We start from the raw sequence: 21,900 nt of genomic DNA on the forward strand, positions 1-21,900 counted from the left end.
ATTGCTGCTTTCTGCTTGTTATCGAAGTTGTTTGAAATTATAATACTGAATTTTAACACATAACAGATCTGCTGAAAAGTTCGTATCGGTTTCAGTTAGTACCAACCTTCAAAAGATACGTGTATAAATTTGACAGCTGTCTGATTATTAGTTTGTGAGATATTGCATTTTGAGTGAAGCTACTTTTGTTATTGTGAAAAAAATGGAAAAAAGGGAATTTCGTGTGTTGATGAAACACTACTTTTTGATGAAAAAAAGTGCCGCCGATACCAAAAAATGGCTTGATGAGTGTTATCCAGACACCGGGCGAAGCAACAATTCGTAAGTGGTTTGCAAAATTTCGTACTGGTCATATGAGCACCGAAGACGATGAACGCAGTGGACGTCCAAAAGAAGCTGTTACCGATGAAAACGTGAAAAAAATCCACAAAATGATTTTCAATGACCGTAAAGTGCAGTTGATCGAGATAGCTGACACCTTAAGGATATCAAAGGAACGTGTTGGACATATTATTCACGAATATTTGGATATGAGAAAGCTTTGTGCAATATGGGTGCCGCGTGAGCTCACAATCGATCAAAAACAACAACGAATTGATGATTCTGAGCAGTGTTTGGAGCTGTTATATCGAAATAAAACCGATTTTTTCGTCGATATATAACAATGGACAAAACATGGCTCATTTAGGTAGGAAATATTTCGGCAATACGATGTAAGAAATGGAGAAAGTGAAAGACCACCAGAAAAGTTTGAAGACCTCGAATCGCGAGCAATATTGGATGAAGATGTTATTTCTAGTCAAAAGCGAATAACAGCAATGTTAAATTTTGCACTACAAACAATTTCTGGCCGTTTAAAAAAAATCCAAAAGTGTGGAAAGTGGGTGCCACATAAATTGAATGAAAGACACATTGGAAAAAAGACATTTTGCTTCAAAAATATGAAAGAAAATCAGTTTTGCTTCGAATTACATGCCATCCATACAGAGAGCGTTGCGTTAGCTGAATATTCCTTGATTTCTAGAGCATGTATGTTATCAATATTATTAATGTCTATTTATTCGCACATATTATGATGTGAAACAGAAGAAAACATTATCTAAATTTTTGTAAATAAATCATAGTTTGTCTTCTTGCATCTTGTTATACTGTTTGATTTGGTTGTTCGACCTTGTTTCCCATAATTAAGGCTAGAACCGCGTCCTGTTTTTCTTACTATAACTGTTCATTTTTCTTTTTCTACTTCTAATCCCAAACACAGTCCACAAAACGCACCGCGAGGAACTGGACGGTTCGCTGTGGCTGCTGAGTAAAATTCTCTGCCTGTTGCCGGAACTGATCGCTCGTCGTTGGCAGGTCCACTCGCTCGGACGAATACTAGCAAAACTGCTTCACTATGGCAACAGTGTTAAACTGCGCCGGGAGGGCGTCCGGTACTTCCTGCTCTGGTATCAAGCCCTCGGTGACAATGCGCCACCCTTCGTGCATGGTATGTTCACCGAGTTAGTTCCCGGTTTGACGATTCCTCAGAAGGGACGGAACGGCCCGTTGTCGTCGGATTCGGAGTTCATCGCCACGGATGTTCTGAATCATCCGAACATGAAGGGCGAACTGGGTGGCTCGGTGTTTCACGACACCGGTGCGCATCCAGTCAAGTCACCGGAGATTCAACCCGTTATCCCACCGAGCTCTAACGAAAGGACGGCTGCCCCGGATCCACGTGACGGTCTCGAGATTATGTTGGACTGTATGGTTCAATCCTGCGGGTGCCTTAAGTGGAGAGATAACAACCCGCAGAAGCACATCCGTACGTTCAACTTTTTGTTGACGAAATTTCGGGAACAATACCTTCCGGTATTCTGTCCAAATTTTGACTATTCCACGTCAATCTACGAACCGAAAATTGATCTGCCAGCGATGCGTAACATTTCAAAGCGAGAAGAAGTCATGAGCTCTTGCATAGTAGTGCTGGTTATCTGGATCGCCAAATATACTCATGAAAGACACATCAGCACAAAGCTGGATAACGTACAAATCGACGACGAAGTTGTTGGAGAAAATGCATCTCTGCTTTCGAATCTGCGTCACATGGGATATACGCAAACGCAGCTGGTCCGTGATGTACTCTATTCCAGCCGGGACACGATCAACTTTGTCCACGAAATTTACCGCCAGGCGTTCCTGATGTCATTCACATCGAAGAGTCAAATCGAAGCAATGCGAATTGCGATATCCGTCTACCGGGACTGGATGAGTACGATCCCTCCACCGCCGTTTCTGCTGGAACCGGACACCAGCGAGGCATCACTGAGCGGTAGTTCCGGTGAGCTACAGCAAGGCGGCCGTCCCAACAGTCAACGGCTGCGAACCGATTCCTATCTGGGAGCAATCAGCAAGGAGAATGTGATGATTCGTGCTGGATTGCAGAATGTTCTGCAGGTTTTCGTCACCAACGCAGTAAATGTGTTCATGGTCAATACGGCGCACCTTAATATCCACTTCCAGTCGAAGACGAACAGCGATGGGTTTGCGACTCCCCTCGACGAGCAAACCGACATCTGCAAGCGGGTGTTGAACATCTATCGGACGATGGTGATGAAAACACGCATGGAAGGCAAGACCTGGGAGCAGTTGCTGTTAGTGTTGTTACAGGTGAGCTAATGACTGCCTTCTTTCGTGGCAACATTGTTAATGTTTTTTTCGCAGGTAACATCTGTAATTCTGCAAAACTCTCCGCCGAATGCAAAGAAAAACAATCTCGGTGGTCGGTTGGCCCAACCCATCTTTCAAACGTTGATCGTCACCTGGATTCGGGCCCACACGAATGTGGTTGTGAACCCGGGATTGTGGGATAAATTCTTGAAAGTGCTTTCCTCGCTGACCCACCGCGAAGAGCTGATCGTTGAATGGGACAAAACGATGCAAACGCTAACGCGAGTTCTCGCCAGACAGGTGTACAATATAAATCTGTCGGATTTGCCGCTGGATCGGCTGGCGGAACAGAAGGGTAAACGGAAACGTGGAACCCCGTCCAATTGGACCCAAAGCTCGACAGTGAGCCAGAACGAAAAATCGGACAGTTCGACGATGCAGTGCAATAGCAATGGCAAAACTTCAATGGACGAGACGGTAGGGGAGGACGTGAGGATTACAGGTCACGGTCATGTTGTGAGAAGTATTCCGGGGACACCATCTTTGAACAGGAGCTACAGCGAAGGAAGTTTGGCACCGTTTCGGAAGTCTCGCTCAAGGCGAAGAATACGGGGAAAGAATCAAACCCAGAATCAACAGCACGTAACTTCACTTCCGATGGCAGTCGAGCATTCACTGAACCGCATGCTGTCCAATCATTCTGGCGGTGGATTGAGTATTAGTAACGAAAATTTGGAGGTATCGAGGTTTTCCCAGTGCGACGAATCGTTGATGATGGGGCCTCCGACCATCAGAAGGGCTCTTTCGTTGGACTCCATTCGCCCTTCACCGGGTAAAACTCGTGCAATAGGAAATGACAGTGACAGCTATAGGTGTGGTTCCCGAAGTCCGTCACCGACGGCTTCAAGCGGAATTGAGAGCGGTTCGATTAAGGATTCGCCTATTCAAATGGACGTGTTGACTGCTGACAGTTCAAGCATTGACACCCAAGACGAGAACAGCGCAGTTTCACCTGACAGAAGGTCTATTTTAGCCGGAGGAACAGCTCGGGGTTGGCTACCGGATGTAGCGGCTGTTATGTGGAGAAGAATGCTTGGGGCCTTGGGCGATGTTAACAAAATCTTGAATCCAAAATTGCACGCTCAGGTATTCCAGTACTTGGTAAACATCACGGAAAGTTTAATAAAAATTCGAATGAATCAAGGAATTTCGTTGGACGGTCAGATAAACCCTACCCCTATCAACCTTGTGCCACCGATTGCACTTGTTGCACCATGGTGCTACGGAGCTTTAACGCTCGATGGCCAATACGGACAAGGTAAACTCTACGCCATGCAATTGCTTTGTACAATTGTTAAAGCAGGAGCATCTTTGGGGAACAATCAGCTTCCGTTGTTCTATCACGCACTTCATCAAGCACTTTCCGGCGAAGATAGAGCGATGGCCTATACCGCTCTACGGTATCTCGGCGGGCCACGGTTCCTGAGTTTACTGCTTCCGGGACATTCGTTGCTTTTGTTGGATCTGGTTCATGCTTCAACGATAGTTTTGACATCTTCGGAAACTGGACCACATGCACCGCGATCCCAAGTGGCAGGTCTTCTGGGTTCCTTGCTGTGTTTCCCGAGAACATCCCTCCCCGGTCCGGTTTTACAGCCTTCGGAACCCAACATCGATCTAATGGAATGTCCAGACCTGCAGGAACACGTTCTGAACATTGTTCTTCGCTGTGCACGCCGTGAACCAACCGCCAAAGCTCGTTCCATCGCAATAGCATCCCTCGGTCAGTGGATACTTCAGAACCTTACCAATCCGTCCGCAACGCTTGCTTCAACCGGATCCGAATCGATTCCTTTCAAACAACGAATTCCTCAGTACCATTCCAGTTCGAATTCGGTACGCGAAGAAATTGTTTTCAGTCCACGTATTCGGGAAGCTTTCCAAGTTATCTTGCAGGCACTTCAATTTAAGCATCGCACAATTGCACGGCTGGCATCGGAAACTCTTAAACTGTGTGCCGAGCAGGGCAAACGTATAGAACGTATCGACCGCCTTCCACAACTGATCATCGATACGATCTGCCTATCGCTGGAAATTCAAAACGTTCCACACCCGAAGGATTCAGACAAAACCGTACTAACTTCTCTGCTTTTGACGCTGGGGGAATTTTGTATGTCCTTCTCGGTGGACACACTTCAGCGACCCAAGAGCTCCGAGTCCGAGGAACCACTGATACAGGTTGTGTTCAAGGCTCTCTACAAAATCGCCATGGGCGTCCACAACGGTGAGAGAATTAAACTGTTCACTACCGACGAAGACTTCGACATGACAATCACCGTAGATGACGTCCGCGAACAAAGTTCTGGCATGGAAATGTCCTATCAAACTTCAGAATCGATTGCCAATTGCCAGTCTGCGATTCGATTGTGTGCCAAAACGGTTGCAATGCATTTGATTACCAATCTAGGCCATTTTCCCATGGGTATCGGTGCGACTAGGCTCAGCTCAATGGTTGATGAACAGGACGATTTGACTGGCATCAGTACAAGCACCCTACAGCGAGAGAACTCCTTGGGTAATCGTGATTCGATAGATCTGGGCGCTTCGCAAGTGTTGACATCGCCAAACCTTCAGTTATTGATGTTAAGCTCTGAACTGGTGGCAAGTTTCATTGAACTACCTGTACTGAAGTTACCGGGAGGTGGTGCCACTGCAGGACTTATTACCGCCAATCGACAGGTTCGATTATTGCTTCGAGACTTAAACGGAAAGGCTTGCTGGGACGCTTCGATTCTGTATAAGGAACCCAGCCCTACTGGTGAAGATACCAGCAGACTACTGAAAGACTTTTCCCCTTCCACTGAAAGGCCAAACTCTACATTCCCCTTCCGGTCAGATGGAGGATTTCCCCGAATTCTTGCTGGAGCAGCGGCTTCGATTGATCCGATGATGTCAACTGTGGGGCTTCCGATTGCTCCCCTTCGGCACACCCTACGACACAGACCGGTTCATCAATTACCGGTGGCTAAAGACTTGGCTCCTGATCTCGACCAGTTGGACGATCTACTGCAATATATTGGATATACCAGTCCAGAGTGCTTGGATGCCGGCGGATCACCTTTGAACACCGCCGGACCATCACCTCTCGGTCCTCCTTTGGAAGCACAAACCATTTCCATAATATTGAACCAACGGGCACTGGAAACAGAATACATTGCCCGACAAAACGCCACCGTAGGACTGTTAGGTGAGTCGCCTGCATACAACCTTGGAGGATCCGTAGCATATGCATCATTTATAGACGATAATCAACCCGTCGTGCCGTTTGGATCTAGTGGCACGTTGGCAGCTAGATACAACACTACCACCACGGTAGATCGATCATCGATGAACTCATCCAACGAATCGAAATCATTCCAATTCGGACGAATCCTGTTCAGTCAGCTTGGACTGGCAGGTTGGGAACGTCGTAAGCGAACGCATCTGCTTCAACGAACAGACAAACTTCTGCGTGAACTTCGTAACCTGGATAATCAAAAGTGTCGTGAAACGCACAAAATGGCCGTAATCTACGTCGCTAATGGACAGGAGGATAAGGGAAGTATTCTAAGGAATTCATGCGGTAGTAGCACCTATGAAATGTTTGTATCAGCCCTCGGCTGGGAGGTGGAACTCGAGTCACACAATGGATTTCTTGGAGGTTTACCGAGGCAAGGTTGCGGCCAGACTGCTCCGTACTATGCAACTCCGTTTCTGGAGGTTATCTACCATGTCTCAACGCGAATGCCGTCCGATAGCTCGGAGGCCATTCTGAACAAAACCCGTCACCTGGGCAATGACGAGGTGCACATTGTGTGGAGCGAACATAATCGCGACTACCGGCGAGATATTTTGCCGACGGAGTTCTGCGATGTACTGATCGTGATTTATCCCATGAAAAGTGGACTGTTCCGGGTGACGATCAACAAAAAACCGGACGTACCGTGGTTTGGTCCCCTGTCCGATGAGATGGTCGTCGGTGGTTCCTGCTTAGCAAGCTTAGTTCGTGCTTCCGCGATCAACGCTAGCCGGGCGAAGAGAACTTCACTATCGCTCTATCAGCATTAGTAAGTTGTCGAAGATTGATCATGCGACAGGATCGTTCGAAAATGGTGAATATTTTGTTTTCTTTTTCAGCTATGAGGAACGAAATCGCTCACTAGATACGGTTGCTATGCGCCACAAGGAAAGTAATACGTTTGAAGACTTCACCGCCCGGATTTTCAGTCCGATCCCACCGCAGGCAACCGTGACCGGGGGAGTTAGTGGAGGACCCGGCGCGACTAGTGGATTGAGTAACGCCGGTGCTCCACTGGCAGCTGCACTCATCGATCATCACAGCAGAACGTCATCCAAGAGTGAGTATGATACGTCGGTTAAAAAGTCCCGGTCTGAAACTTCTTTTGTACAAATTTCGATTTTATTCATCAACGTATTCTGTATTAAAGAACCATCTAACTGTTCCAACGACGTTTCAATATTGCTACACCACTTTATTACCACGATTTCTTGTTAGCCTCATAAACCGCATCATTCGATGTCAATCTGCACTTTAAAAATCATTTTTAAAACCCAGACCTGTAGGGGCCGAGTGTTATAATCGAGAACGCAAAATATCTGTGTATGGATGTCACGTGTTCGATCACTTGCTTCTGTCGGCTGGCTGAAGTGTTTTTCAAATGAAAGGTCTTGTGATCCTGAGTTTTATTCGAACATGGCTTCCGGTTTCGGTTCGTAATATGTACACTTTTCTCAGAGATGGCTGAGCCGATTACAACAAACTTCAAATGAAAAGTCCATACAAAATTTCTGAGCCCTATTTGGAAATTACTGGGTAACTTTTTCATAGAAGACCTGGTATAGAATTTTTCAGTTTCTTGAATTGTTCATAAATTTCTTAAGTTTGTAGGTCTTGTTAGAAAATGACATACTTAACATAAAAGAATCAAACCAAATGTATTGTCAAATGCCAGAAAAAATTGTTCATTCTCATTAGCCCTAGTACTGCAGTTTGATGAAAAAATACTATGAAAGATTCTGCAACTTATTGTTGGTGTTCGGAACAATTATACTGTCACTAAAAATTTATTCACGTCGATGCTGAAAGCTTAATCATCGAAACAACGATCCAGCCATGATAAAAGTAACCTGAGCCTACAACTTTACTCAGCATTGATTCTTATTACAGAACCTAATTCAACATTTTTGGGGGAAAAACAGCCAAGCTGCCAACTTCAAACATTTGCATCCTAAACAAACTGACCAACTTTGCAATATGCTGCGCAAAGTACCCCTCTTCAAAAAAGAGGTGGGGTTGCTCTTTACTGTGGAACTTTACTGGGTTCCGGAACTATCGTATAACGGTTTGTAGTACTTCGGAATAGGACAATCTACAGAGAAAAGATTAAAGATTGCATTCCCAGTTTCGAGAAGTTTGGTTTTTCACAATGCCTCGGAAAAATTGGTAAAAATATTATGTCAATCGCTTCAATTTTTCAACGTTTCGAAGGGTATTTGCTGCGAAACTTTGGCCATTTTAGTGAAATAAATATTTTTAGCAATAAATGACCAAAAAAGTCATGTCTTAAAACAAAAAAAAAACAAACATGGTTGTACCAGTTTCCAGTTTTGTTTTGTCGTGAGTACATGGCTACTCTGATGGAAAACTGATTCGATAAAACCTTGTCAATTGACATAGTTGAAAAATGAAAAATGAAAATGCTAGCAGGGTTGTGCTTGACTGATCATTATATCATGTTATTTTGGCAAAACATGTTTTATACTATGTTCACACTGGCCGAAAATAACATGTTTTAACGATAGTAATATAAAGTTAAAACCGCACTGTTCACACTAAGAAAAATGGTTGTGCCTATCTGCGTTGCCAGGTCATTTTTCCAAAAATATGTAGTCGGCGCAAAAATCTATCTGTATCATATCGGTATCAATATCTTTTCTACATAAGTAGTAGAAAAGGTGAGTGAAAAAAAAGGTCCCACGACAACCTTTTCTCATGTCTATTCAAGCTAAAAACTAAAATCGGTACTTATCTGTGTGATCCGTGAATTATCGGTATTTTGGGAGAACATATCTGTATTGTGGTATAGAGGTAAAAAATCTGTATAAATACCGAGAAATCGGTATACCTGGCAACGTTGGTACCAGTTTTCAGTTTTGTTTTATTATGATTACATGGCTACTTTGATGAAAAACTGCTGTTGTTGAACAGCTTGTCAATTAACATAGTCGAAAAGTGAAGGAAAATGCTAGCAGGGTTGTGCTTTACTGACAATTATATCATGTTATTTCGGGAAAACATGTTTTAATGTGACGTTTATGAATATGAAATAACGCAAAAGTAAAACATGTTATTTCGCTTAAAACATGAAATCGGAGTTATAACATGTTTTAACTCATAGTGTGAACATAGTATTAATGTGACGTTTCTGAATATGAAATAACACGAAAGAAAAACATGTTATTTCGCTTAAAACATGACATCAAACTCGTTTTAACTCATAGTGTGAACGTAATATTAAATGAAAAGTATTATTTTTTCATAAGTTGAAGTCGAATTTCATCCAGAACTGGTATCCGGTTCCGGAAATACAAGGTAGTGTGTGGGAAATTGCAACCTGTCATAGAGCGAAATGCAAAAAACGTACAAAATTTCACTAAATTTGTTTCAAAAATGTTCATAGGTTATGCTAATTGTGACCCTGCCATTCACTTTTGTTCGGATCTCACTTCCGGTTCCGGATCAACAGAATGAGATCTGTTCAAATTTTTAAACCGTCATTTAGAGCAAAAATGCAAAACAAAAGAATTCCTTTTAGCTTGGGTCAAAACTGTTGAAAATTGGTTATGCTAATGTATGCCCAAACAAACTTTTTTGTTATTACTCAATATTCAAAGAAATGTTTTTGGAAAAATTCCTTAGTAATATTAATAGCGGCCCTTACACGAGTCATTAAAAATGTCATTACTAAAAAATAATATCATTTTAATGAATGCAGTAATGAGATTTCTATCAAATTTGAAATACATCATTACTTAGTCATCATTAAAAATGACAAAAATAATGCTCGTGTAAGGGCCGCTAATGAAAACATGAATTATATGAGAAAGGCATCATAACACCACTAGGTAGATTGAAACAGTTCTATTTAGGTGGATTGAAACAGTTATGTATTTATTTAGCCCCGACTTTAACCTAATTGTGGTCGTTCACCAGGCTGTCCTGGGTTGGCGGTTCAATGCATAAGGCATTGGTCTTAAAAAGCCAGTTGTCGTATGTTCGAGTCCCGACCTGGAAGTATTCTTAGTGTTAGACGAGCTTGGCAAAGATTATGTACGCTAACAATCGGCTGCGAGGTCTGTTGAAACAAAAAGACCAAATTCCACAAAAAGAATTTAGTGCCAGAACTTTGCTAAATGTAGGCTGAATAACAGCTGATCGTGTCAGACGTCAAGCCATGAAATTGAATGGTTTGCGGTACGGATTGGTCCACCATCCCCCGTATTCTGCAGACCTGGCCCCCAGCGACTATTAGTGATTGCTGAAACGGAAGCCTATTTTGAAGACTTTGACAAATCTTTTTTTTAAGGGCATTAACATGTTGGTTGTTAAGTGTATCGCTCTAGATGGAGATTATACTGAAGAATAAAAAAGTTTTCACGGTAAAAAATCGATTTTTTTACTAGGCCCGGGACTTCTCATTCCATGTAGTAGTGGTGTGATACTGCTTTTCTCTTATCATTCAAATAGTATTCAATAGTATTCTCAAAACGCGTCTAAGATGTTTGGAATCGTTTCAGGACTCCAAGAAAATTTAGCGCATTGAAAAACACTGCGATTTGTCGATTACGGCATTTATGAGATTACATGACCACTCAGTAGCTAAGCAAATTGTGCTAGTTGATGGCCAAACAAACTTCAGCTATACCGTTCCCGAATTCCGGTTCGAGAAGTACCGGAAGTACTCGAATTTCCACGAATTATCACAGCATAACCTAATAATCGAAACAGTGTTGAGCCAAAATTAAATGACGGCTTGGGCCCTCTGTTTGTGAGAATTTGTTGAGCCATCCCTAAGAAAAGTGAGTGAGCTCCGGATTGGGGATTTAGATCCCTATTTTCGGTACCTGAAGTTGGTTACATACGTTGGATTAGTTTTAAGGCCTATTCAGAAGATTTATTTCCTTGCTTGCATCGTCGCCATCTGAATGATGTCTCATTTGAACACAAATGTTTTTTTTTAATTAGTAGCACCATCTCTCTGTCAGACCGGAGACTTATAGACCGACTTGTTTATAGAATTATTAAGCCCCACTATCAAAGGATAATTAGAAAATTTTGATGCAATTTGGCTTTTAAAAAAAATGTTGTTTGGATGTGCTATTGATAGCCGATTGAAAATGTGTGCTTAAAAGAAGGTGGTAATAAGAAAAATTACTGTAAATATCTGCTATTAATCAGGTTTCAGGGACAAGAAATATTCACACCAACTATTTATAATAAATAAAAGTCAAAATTACATTATTATTCATTCCTCATCGCTGCATCAGCTTGGATCCACCATCCCGAGATGGTAGCGACAGCGCGCGAGGTCACCCAGCAAACCGTAATGGCCTCGATTTCCTTAGATCAACCCTCACCACGTCCCCATCGGAAGCTGCACCATCCCTTTAAACCGGCGGTGACAAAACCACCGAAGACAGCACCGCCGCCAATTCCATCGACCGGTGGGCCGGTGTCAACGCTGACTCAGCATTCTCACCAACAGCAGCAGTACACCTCCGGCACTGGTACTCCACCCGACAGTCCCACCTTCCCGGGGCGATCCAAGTTCAAGTGAGACTGGTGGTAGCTTCTGGCCAGTACCAGTAGCGAAGAAGATCTGTACAACGCCACCGAGCAAAAGCAGCAAACACTGCGAAGCCCTATCATGGAGAGGGTTGGTATTTCCGTTTGCTTCTGTGGAAAATAATTCCATGCTGTTTGCTTGCGTATTCAAACGGTACTACCAACCTTTCCCTCCAGCTGATAAATGAAGATGTAGCTTTAAAATTATAAAGAAATATTTATTGCTGATAGGCACCGCGATTAAAAATAATCAAAACAAGTATGAGAACCTACAGAATTGTGAGATAAAAGCGTCCATTTATATAACTATTATTAATATATTTTTGTCTCTTGTTTGTTTGATTTTATAACTCATTTTTAAAGTTGTTGTATTTAATTTAACCATTAATTGCGAAGGGAAATTTTCCTGAACGTCCCTATTATAGTTGGTAGCTTACTCAGACCTGTTGTCTTCGTTTCAGATACCTGATAAAGAAGTACTGACTGGTTAACGCACTGTAATACATCATATAATGATCACCTTTTTTAAAAATAAAAACTTAAAACATTCGGCATTGTGCGTGTGCACATGCTAATGAGCGCTGCGCTGGCACTTATTCTCTCCACTGGAAAAGTATTGTTAAATTATGGCTTATTTATTATCATTGTTTCCCACGATCAGTCAGGAGAGTAAGAAAAAAACAAACACTTCCGGATGGGGCACAACACTAATGTAACCAACAGAATCACTTTGATTCCATTTCTCCTTTAATCGTTATTTATTAATAATAATTAAAAAAAACCTAAATTATGTGACACAACCGAACATGTTTTCCTTTTTCTATTGATTAAACCTTAGAGTAAGATCGTTAAAAATACAGAATATTGACGTAAGAATAAGAAGACCGTCTTAACGGACAAAAGAAATTGGTAACAGGATGTAGGCATAGAGACATTTTTGATACGAAAGCAAAACGAATGTTTACAGATAGATAGAATCAGAGGTGAGCTCGAACGGGCGGCGGCTACTCAATAACAAGGAGACTGGAACAGAGTGTGAGAGTATTTCGAACGGCTTAGAAAGTAACCAGTTTCGAATGTTTTTTTTTGTTTGTTTTATTCTTCACGAACTACCAGCCAAATCTTGTACTGATCAAAGACGTATGTTAGGATGCATTTCAAGAACTAAACATTTACAAAAATAACTCAATAAAACAGCAAATAAATATGCTAGTGACGGTTGTTTCATTTCATGTTTCTTTCTTTCTTTCTATTTTCAGATCTTCAAACATAACATTCTGTCTGGAAATATCACAATTGGACGATGGTTTCTGGTAAGTCAGTTCGATTTTTTTATAAAATATTAGCACTAGGTGCAATAAAACATTAGCTCATGTTTAGTGGGAGGTTAAGCAAGGGTATACGAAAATCACCGAAAAATTTTGACAGGCGTATTTAGTTCAAGTATAAAATTCTCCTTTTGCCAGCCGGTTGTCAAAATTTCGAGCATCAATCTGAAATGAATTGTAGCGCCATTGTCATGTAGTATTTATGATTATATTTAATTACATTCAACAGACACCAGGTAGTCCTAATGATATTCAAAAATTACGTACGTACGTTGGTATTCTGTTTCGTGACAGATTAGAACCATACACTATAGAATGATCACCGTCCGCGTCGTAGTTGGCACGTTGTATGGGAAGTCGAAGAAAAGCACTATTACGGAGAACTCCGAGTTGCACATTAATCCTAAATTCTTTTGGTAAAGCGAGGCAGTGAATTTCTCAAGCTCGTGATAATTCCCGTCGCACTTGTAGTGTGTCTAGACCGAATAGTAACCCGCGACTTTCGTAACTCGGTAGTTGATGAGGAACGTTCCACGGCATTCGGTGGAAAACGAAACGAACAAATCTGGGAATTCGTGTTTTTCATCCAGAAAAACAACTATTGCTATTTTTTATTCATGTGTTGATAATTTGGTTCTATTTAATTATTAACACGATTTTTCAAAATTAACGTTGAAAACAACAATTTTGCTAAAAGTTATTGTAAAATGAAACATTTTGTCGCATTTTCAACAAATTAATTCTTCAACATTTAAACTTATTCGAATTAAACTTTCACAGATCGCAGATAATACTACAGACTTAAACTTAATGTATAAAAACTGCGAAAAAAAATTTTTATTTTTCATAATTATTTAATACAATTTTTAAAAACTTGAATTTTTTAGTTTTTCAATGTTCTGAACCTTGGGAAAATCGGGAAAAAATATCATAATACAATAAATCATTGTGGAATCTGAATGCGCTGAAAGAATCGTAAGCCAGAAATTATTTGAAAACTTATGACGAAAACTATCTCGCGGAATGTGATATTTTTTCTCTTTTTTTTTAATAAATCCAGAACATATACGAAAATCGATGGGTTTCAAAAATTGTATTAAATAGTCGTAAATTTGTTTGTTGTAGTCTTGTACAATAAGTTTAGGTTCATTGGTGAAAGTTTCATACGAATATGAGTATTTGTTGTTGTTATTTTGGTCGTTTATTAGCTGCTTTAACCACGTGTGGATCGTTCGCCGCATGTTTACTTGTTAAAGAATAGTATGATTTCATTGTAAAAGAGATGAGAAAAAAAATCATTTCACAATAACTTTCAGAAAAAAAACTTTTCATAGTTTCTTTGGGAATGTCATTTTATTGAGCAAATAGAACCGAATTATACACACTAGAACAAAAAAAAAACATAGTATTTTTTTCTGGGTGATTTTACGATTTCTGACTTATGTGTGAACACCGTTCAGGTAGCAGGGTTCCCAAATTACAAAGCAATATTCGAAACGAACAAGCGAAGAATAAAGGGATTGTAAACAGTGCACATCTGTAAAGTGTTTCGTCAACTTCATTAGGAGAGGAATTAAGAGGTTACGGAGAGCTTGAACTGATGTTTAAATAAAAGTTGTTTGTTGAGATGGACGCCTTCCTATCAAGAATCACTCCAGAAAGTATTCGACAGCCTTTACCTCGTGAACGTAACAGTCGAACGCTTGTTGGGATTTACTTTACACCACTCCTCCAAGATTAACAATAGCCGTTAGAGAAAAGCTTCGTCTTCTTAATGGCAGATCATGTCGTAGATCTTTTTTTTTTCAAGATTTGCGGTAAACGAACTGATTAAAAAATCGAAAACTTATTGAAGATATCCCAGAAAAAATGTCGACTAGAACATCTAGTTTTTCGGTGTTCAACATTCTGAAAAAAATACATTAAAAGAAATCAACAATTTTCAGAATTAAAAAAGATATCGTTCAAGTACACGAGAATTTTAATAATAACAATGAAAGATCATGCAAATCAGCAAACGATTGCATAGGACCTTGCGGAGAAAAGTTGACATCGTTGAAGTACAGTGCAATTATTATTAGTCTGAGATGGCTTCTCTGCGAAATTCCGGATGTTGCGAGGAACTGTTCGGTAATGTGATAACTAGTAAAAGAATTCAAGTCTAATGTAACAACTGTGTAGTCGTCATTATATCAGAAGCAGGTAATTTTGTCTTTTTAACTACTAACGGGACCAGACTTATATCAACATTTGTTACAAAAATTGCTGTTTTTTCCACTCGACTGTTTCCTATTCGTGCATCAACCGCGACCTTTTTTCCTAGGAAAAGAAGCGTTCTCATAACTATCCAGCATTGCTTCGGAGCCAGTTGGTTCCTAAATCGCATCTTCATCAATTTTTTCGTCGTTGTTATTCTTTTGAAGCTGTTGGAGATGTCATTTTATGACTGTTGGGAGAAGGTCACCTAAAATTTTTCCTCTGTGAAAAGTTATTCGTGACGTCAAGATCTACATTATGAAGAACATTAGTTAGTTAAGAACTCACTCACCAAGCGGTGCTAAAGCGCTCGAAAGCTTCTGATAGTAGACAGAGTAGATCTCTGAAACACCAGTCACGTAGTCACTTTTGCATTTATGTATCGCCTTATAAAATTAGTCCTATTTTAATGTATTCATTAAATTGTTGCTCCAGAAGCAAACGGCAAATTGATAACATAATGTGTTATCAATTGAAAAGTTGATGAAGTGAAATAATATGAAAATTTCAATCTGATGTTGCTATCATAATCAGATTTTGATATCTTCATGGATCCTTAACCCCCTTGATTATTACGTAGTTGAACGAGAGACCAATAAACATTCCCATAACACTATTTCAAGGATGCTTTAATAACCACAATTATCAACATAAACAAAGAATTTTTTATTAAATAAGTATATAGTCTAATACCATTTTCGTTTACTGATCAGAGCAGCCCGAAAGCTGACCCAGAGTCACCCAAACAACTTTTGAGATGTTTGTTTTAGCAACCTGGGGTCGCTCTAGATCGGACTCCAATCAAGGATAAACTCAAGATGGAGCAGTCTATGATTTTTCATATACCATTCCAATTGGACCCCTCGATTAAATCGGTTCACCGTCAGTTGCAGTTCAATTATTATTAGAAACAAAACAACAAGCGTCGAATCGCGTCGTAACTATGACAATGTTTGTTTGTGTAGAATTAAACTTAAGTTCCGGTATTTTGCCGTATATCGAGTGAATCTTGAAACAGGAAAGCAAGATTCAATTAGAACTATTACTAAGAATCTGTATAATTTGTCTTCGAGGCATTAAAGTAAATGGAAGTAACCAAATATTGTGTGCGATATGTTTACGTATGTTTACTTCCTTCCAAACATGTATTGTTGCTATGGAATTTTACCGTCGTTTTCCAATGTTTATCGGCGCTTATTAACGAAGGGTCAACAGCATTGCATTATTACTAATGGCGTTTTCGTTTTTAATTTGCACTACACCGGTGCAGTGCTACACTGAGGCATGAATAAACGAACAAAAATGACGAAAACATAAACAGTAACCATTGACTACAATAAACGATTCCATTGCACAGAGCTACACCAAACTTTTGATGAGTGCTACACCAGTGGTATCGGTGCAGAAAAAGTGTAGCACTGGTGTAGTGCAATTGGTAAAAACGAACGGTTTCAGTGCAGCTTTCGCTACACCAGTGTAGTGCAATTTAAAAACGAAAACGACATAAGTTCCCTGGTTCACGATTGCTGATCCAACATTTTTTTTATGAACTGTATGAGACATTGTAATGTTGAGTTTATCTTTGCTCCAATCGCGTAGTTTCGTTCTGAAATCTTTCTCGGGTCGCACTAAGACACCCATGCGAGTTGGTTTATTAGTTTCTTGTTTTTATGAGCTGTTGTCTAGGGTGCATTCCACGTGTTTGTTTTACTCGGAGCCAGTGTAACGTTGTACAAGAGTAAGCGTTTTGTTAAAACTTCATGGAATTATAATAAATTTTGCCAAAAGTATGAATAAATAATTTTTCATACCGATTTATCCTCGAATATCGTACGCACCCTGTATTCGACCGATATGTGTTATTTGCTGGAATAAGATTCTTTGTTGATTGGGAGGTGTAATTGAAAAAAATTGTAGATAAACAGCAATTCCACAAATGTTAACATTTCATCAACAAACATAGAATGTTATGAGAATCACAAATAATTTTATTTTAAATCAGCTTTCTTCTTTTGAGGACGACACCGCCGATGGTGGTTCGATGGTTTTTCTTGTACACACATTGATGTTCGGTAGGAAGAACGATAGCAGCGCACAAATCCCCAAAATAGTACCAGAAATCGCAAAAGTCCACTCACAGTGAGTGTCCAGTAACAATCCTAGCATGTTGGCTCTTATGACGCCTCCTAATCGGCCGAACATCAACGCAATACAGACAGCCATTGCTCTGTGAACAGAATTATTAAAACTACTAAACTTGATCCACCAGCTGACTTACCTCAAATTTGTTGGAAAAGGATCCACAATGACAGCGCTTACTACACTTCCGCAGAAACCTGACATCATCAGAATCATGTAAAGTCCCATACCAACCTGTGGAACAGCTACCAGAACTATCAACGCCGCCGATAAGCCGCAGCTCACGAATACGAACACCAGAATCGATAGCTTTCCCACCGCGTTGATGACTAAGCCGATCAATGCGAAGCCTAAGGCGTAGATCACTTCAAGCATGAACGAAAGTCCGTACGTAGCAGCTTCCAGCATTTGAGGAGTACAAATTTGATCATCGTCTGGTGCTGTAGCAGTTTGATTAATGTGACTATAAACAACATTGCACACAGTGGCCTCCCTAACACCGGCGGCCGTCGATTCCACCATCTGATTTAGAATCTCCGGGAAGAACATGTACATGCCGTGTGAAGTGAAGTATGTTCCGAAATGTAGGAAACACACGATAGCTATTATATTAAAATAAGGTTTACGAAACAGATGAGCAGTTTGCTCCCAAACCAGTTCTATCTTAGCGCGGAATCCTTTGGATTTGCTCAGAACACCACAGCGTTCTTCGAATTGCTTGTCGTCTTCGTCCGCGAGAATCCGATCAATCGACAATGGCAGAACAGTTTTGCCGTTGTTAACACGATGCATCCACCGAATTGTGTCGATCGATGCCTGCATATTTCCCTGGTGTAGTACAAACTTCGGACTTTCTGGTAGACCAAGTAAGGCTAAACCACAGACTAGACTTGGTAAACCACAAACAACGAGAAACAATCGCCATGGACGATAGACAATGCTTAGCACTGGAATAGTAAATTCCCACTCGTGATTGACTACGAGGTACGCAATTCCTGGCAGTAACAAACAACCGATTCCATTGATGAAAGAAGCACCCATAATGGCACGTGATCGGTTTCGATTATTATGAAACTCACCAAGGTAGGCATAGATGGTTGCCGATGAACCTGAAATGCTGCAGAATGTTCAAAATAAATCAATGTCAACCTGTATAATACAATAACTTACAAAAAACCAGCAAGGAAACGTAAAATTACAATCGACCAGAATCCTGTTGCAAGACTGGACAGAGCGGATGTGACGAAACTCAGACATAGTGTCGGAACAATCACCTTCCTACGGCCCTTTGTGTCAGCCAAGAATCCCCACAGATGTGAAGTGACGATGACTCCTAGGAAAGCAATCCCACTGAGTATTCCCTTCTCTTTGGTAGTTAGTTGTAGATCACATTGGGCTACAGCTATGACATAACTAATGCCTAAGGTTTCCAACAGAAATGCTGTTAGCACTGTTCCCGATATGGCGATTAAAACATAGTTCAGTTTACCAAACTCTGCGAAGAGATAGACTTGTTATTTCAGAAAATTTCATCATTGCAAATATCCGTTACTTACTCGTCATCGAGAGAGCATCGTCGAAGGTAACACAGTCTCGGTTGTTTGTCGTACTAAATACTAAACATTTTTTTAATTCTAGTGATTTCATAAAACAAAACCTAACATAACTTACCACCTGATGTCTTGTCTTTGGAAATTTCCATGTTCAGCTGATTCCGAACTAGCTTTTCACCCGATTGAACTGTCACACCGGTTTTGTTTCTAGGTGATGCCTCACTGAGTGTCATGGGCTCTTCAAGTACGTTAGAACAAGAGGCTTTATTTGGAATTAACTATCGCATACGGAATAGAGTTTGGTGTTTCAGTATCTGTTTTAATTTCTAGTAAATTACCAGGTCAGCAAACAGCGTCTATTCACATCTATCTCGTTCTTGTATCCCAGATAATTCATCGCATTTAAAAATGGATCAAGATCTCAAGTCACTACCAAGCATCAGTTTCCTGGCATAGGACTCGTTCGCCGAAGGTCAGTTTTCTGTTCGCTATACAACAAAAACGATCATTTCTAAGATTAAACTTCGTCAATACCATTGAAACCATCAAACTAGAGACAATATACATGTAACAGTTTCGGATTTGGACTGCAAATAAAGACAACAACTGTTATCTGATTCGCAAATTGAAAACACCGTCTGTTTTACAATTTTCATTTTCATCGTTACCTCAATTGAACTTTGTGATTACTGCTGCAATCACTGCATCATGATTGCACACTCAAACGAGCACTTTCAAAGTTTACTGTTAGTTTTTTTTTCGAAATTTATTTATGAGATTAACAGTGAATAAACAATTTCCCCACAGATTGTCATCGCATTGTCATTAACGTTATTACACTAGTTGTTAGATTTATGTGAGGTTAGAAATACTATTTTTGTATAAGTCTTTGATAATATCTGCTACTCTTCACAGCCACGAGGCTGGGGCGTTGAAAAAAGAAGGAAATTGACGAAGCACCACTTAGTATACTCGACAAGCGACGCATTAGCGAGATTTATAAGATACGTCAGTTTCCGCGCAATTCTAGAGAACTTCATATAATCGTTCCGCACTGGTTAACATCGGTTGGCCATGTGTTACCTCCAGAAAGTGGTAGACGACTATGGGATATAAAATGTCATAAAAGTATTCGAAACTGATTCAGACGCTTTAGAAACCAAGGCGAAATACGTGTCTTTTCAACATATGAATTTTTGTTTACTTAAAGCCTTTTACTTTGACAAAAACTTATACTACAGGCAGTCCTCTAGTAAATTCTACCACAATAAAATTTTCTTAGAACGTTTACTTCATTAGACATGCTAATAGTATAGTTATTTAAGCCTATATTTGCTAAATGTGTGGGACACGAAAATTGTGGCAAAACAGTGCGATTCTTCTCAATCTTTCAGGTTATGGTTGAGAACATTATTTTAATACACTGCTCCCATATTTCTGAATAATCGATCCATGAAATTACCATTCATTGATGAATGGTTCTCATATTGAAGATGCCTATGAGAATACTAGATTCATAACTTTAAGTTCCGATGAGTATTAATTAAAAAAGCATTGCTTTTTGTGTGTCTAGCATATATACCAGAGGTGGAAATAAGCCCATTTTACGCATGGAAATGTGAATCAAGATTTCCGATTGTGAATAAAAAAATTCGAACACCGTGAATTAAAAAATTGGGTAACAAAACTAAAATTGCGATTACGTTTTAAATTGTGGGAACTGAAATTGAAGACGTTTTTAAATTCTAAGTAAAACCACAATTCATCTTATCAAAAATCAAATTCAAATTCATTATAATATCTACAATAAATATGTGACATGAAAAGATAATACTAACTATTTTTATTTACTTTGAATCATAAAATTTGCTTATTTCCACCCCTGCTATATACACAGTGTAAACTCCCAAGAAACAAATTGATCATTTTGAAAACGGGCTCAAATGCAAAATTTATGCTATACAATGTTTGAAATATTTTTGAAATGTGATCAAATTTGGTCTTGGAGTACAAACGTTATGTTCAAAAATAATTTCTGTAAACCTACATTGAAAAACCACCGAAAACACTGTATGACCTTGCTTCGCGTCTTGTAGCACGCCGTGAAGCAAAGTTCTTCATTCTCGTACAGTACTAACGAGAGTGAACCCTTCATTTTATTGCATTGCCATGGATTGCATAGTTCATGTGTTTACTGAGACCGAGGGCTTGTTGCTTCGTTCATTTGAGGATTCACAATACGAGCCCTGAATGCTATTGATTGAATTAGGAAAGCTCCTGGCAAACACTTCCGCTTCTGCAGATATTATCGTATAAGTGACATAACCGACAAGCCGCACTTTTAGACTTTGTGACGAACTTGGATTCATTTTTAAGTCAAAGTATGGTCACTGATCAAAAAGGTATAAGTGACGAAATAATCATATAAGTGACGTAACCAACAAAGCACATGGCTCAATGATGGTAGTTCAACCGATTTTGACAAACTTAGAATCGTTATGTGAATAGATTATGCTAGACACCGCCTGTTCTGGAGTTGTTACCGAATAAGTGACGCAATCGACAGACGTTCTCTTTTTTTTTGCAATGTTTAAATCGATTTCGACTTTTTGAGCTCGTTCAGAAGCCGTTATCAAACCATTGATGAGATTCGAAAAGTTTATTACGAACCGCATTTTAAGATTTTGGAAAGAGCTTGGCAAACTTGGGCTTATTTCAAAGGTACAGTATGGTCACCGATCAAGTACAAATGGATTGCGGTGATGGATCAGCCGATGTAGATAATCTTAAAAACGTTTGATTGTTTGCTGATTTAGGTACAATGGTAGAAAAAATTCAAACCAATAGCAAATTTTATTATTAAAACCACATATTCCAATGGTAAAAATTACCATTATTTTGTTTGAAGTAAGTGTTAAAATATCAATAAACATAACAAAGTTTACATCAAAAAACAGCTACTGTTATGCACTGATGAATCGAAGATGGAATGTAAACCAAAAAATAGCACAATGATATAAAAATTTCAATTGAGGATTCTTGAATTGAAACTAATCATAGTGAGGTA

The 21,900-nt window shown here is 39.8% G+C and overlaps 2 protein-coding genes across 3 annotated transcripts in view; one reads left to right on the forward strand and one right to left on the reverse strand.

Annotated features, from left to right (window-relative positions):
* LOC131436686 (probable Rho GTPase-activating protein CG5521) overlaps window positions 1–12,784 on the forward strand; it is a 28,947-nt gene extending 16,163 nt beyond the window's left edge. For both annotated transcript variants that reach the window (XM_058605552.1, XM_058605558.1), the window contains 4 exons: window positions 1,262–2,652; window positions 2,707–6,758; window positions 6,829–7,049; window positions 11,260–12,784. In XM_058605552.1, the coding sequence (XP_058461535.1) occupies window positions 1,262–2,652; window positions 2,707–6,758; window positions 6,829–7,049; window positions 11,260–11,549 (5,954 nt within the window). In that variant the 3' untranslated portion in view covers window positions 11,550–12,784. The remainder of the gene's footprint in view (window positions 1–1,261; window positions 2,653–2,706; window positions 6,759–6,828; window positions 7,050–11,259) is intronic.
* Window positions 12,785–14,760: 1,976 nt separating this feature from the next.
* Window positions 14,761–19,116, reverse strand: LOC131436699 (synaptic vesicle glycoprotein 2B-like). Its single transcript, XM_058605568.1, has 5 exons — window positions 18,952–19,116; window positions 18,837–18,896; window positions 18,451–18,775; window positions 17,420–18,397; window positions 14,761–17,368 (listed from the first exon to the last, which is right to left on the reverse strand). Exons 1-5 carry the CDS (start codon window positions 19,064–19,066, stop codon window positions 17,140–17,142), a joined length of 1,707 nt encoding a protein of 568 aa, XP_058461551.1. The 5' UTR covers window positions 19,067–19,116; the 3' UTR covers window positions 14,761–17,139.
* Between the last annotated feature and the right edge of the window lie 2,784 nt (window positions 19,117–21,900).

Source organism: Malaya genurostris, chromosome 1 (assembly GCF_030247185.1).
Source record: "Malaya genurostris strain Urasoe2022 chromosome 1, Malgen_1.1, whole genome shotgun sequence".
Classification (NCBI taxonomy): domain Eukaryota; kingdom Metazoa; phylum Arthropoda; class Insecta; order Diptera; family Culicidae; genus Malaya; species Malaya genurostris.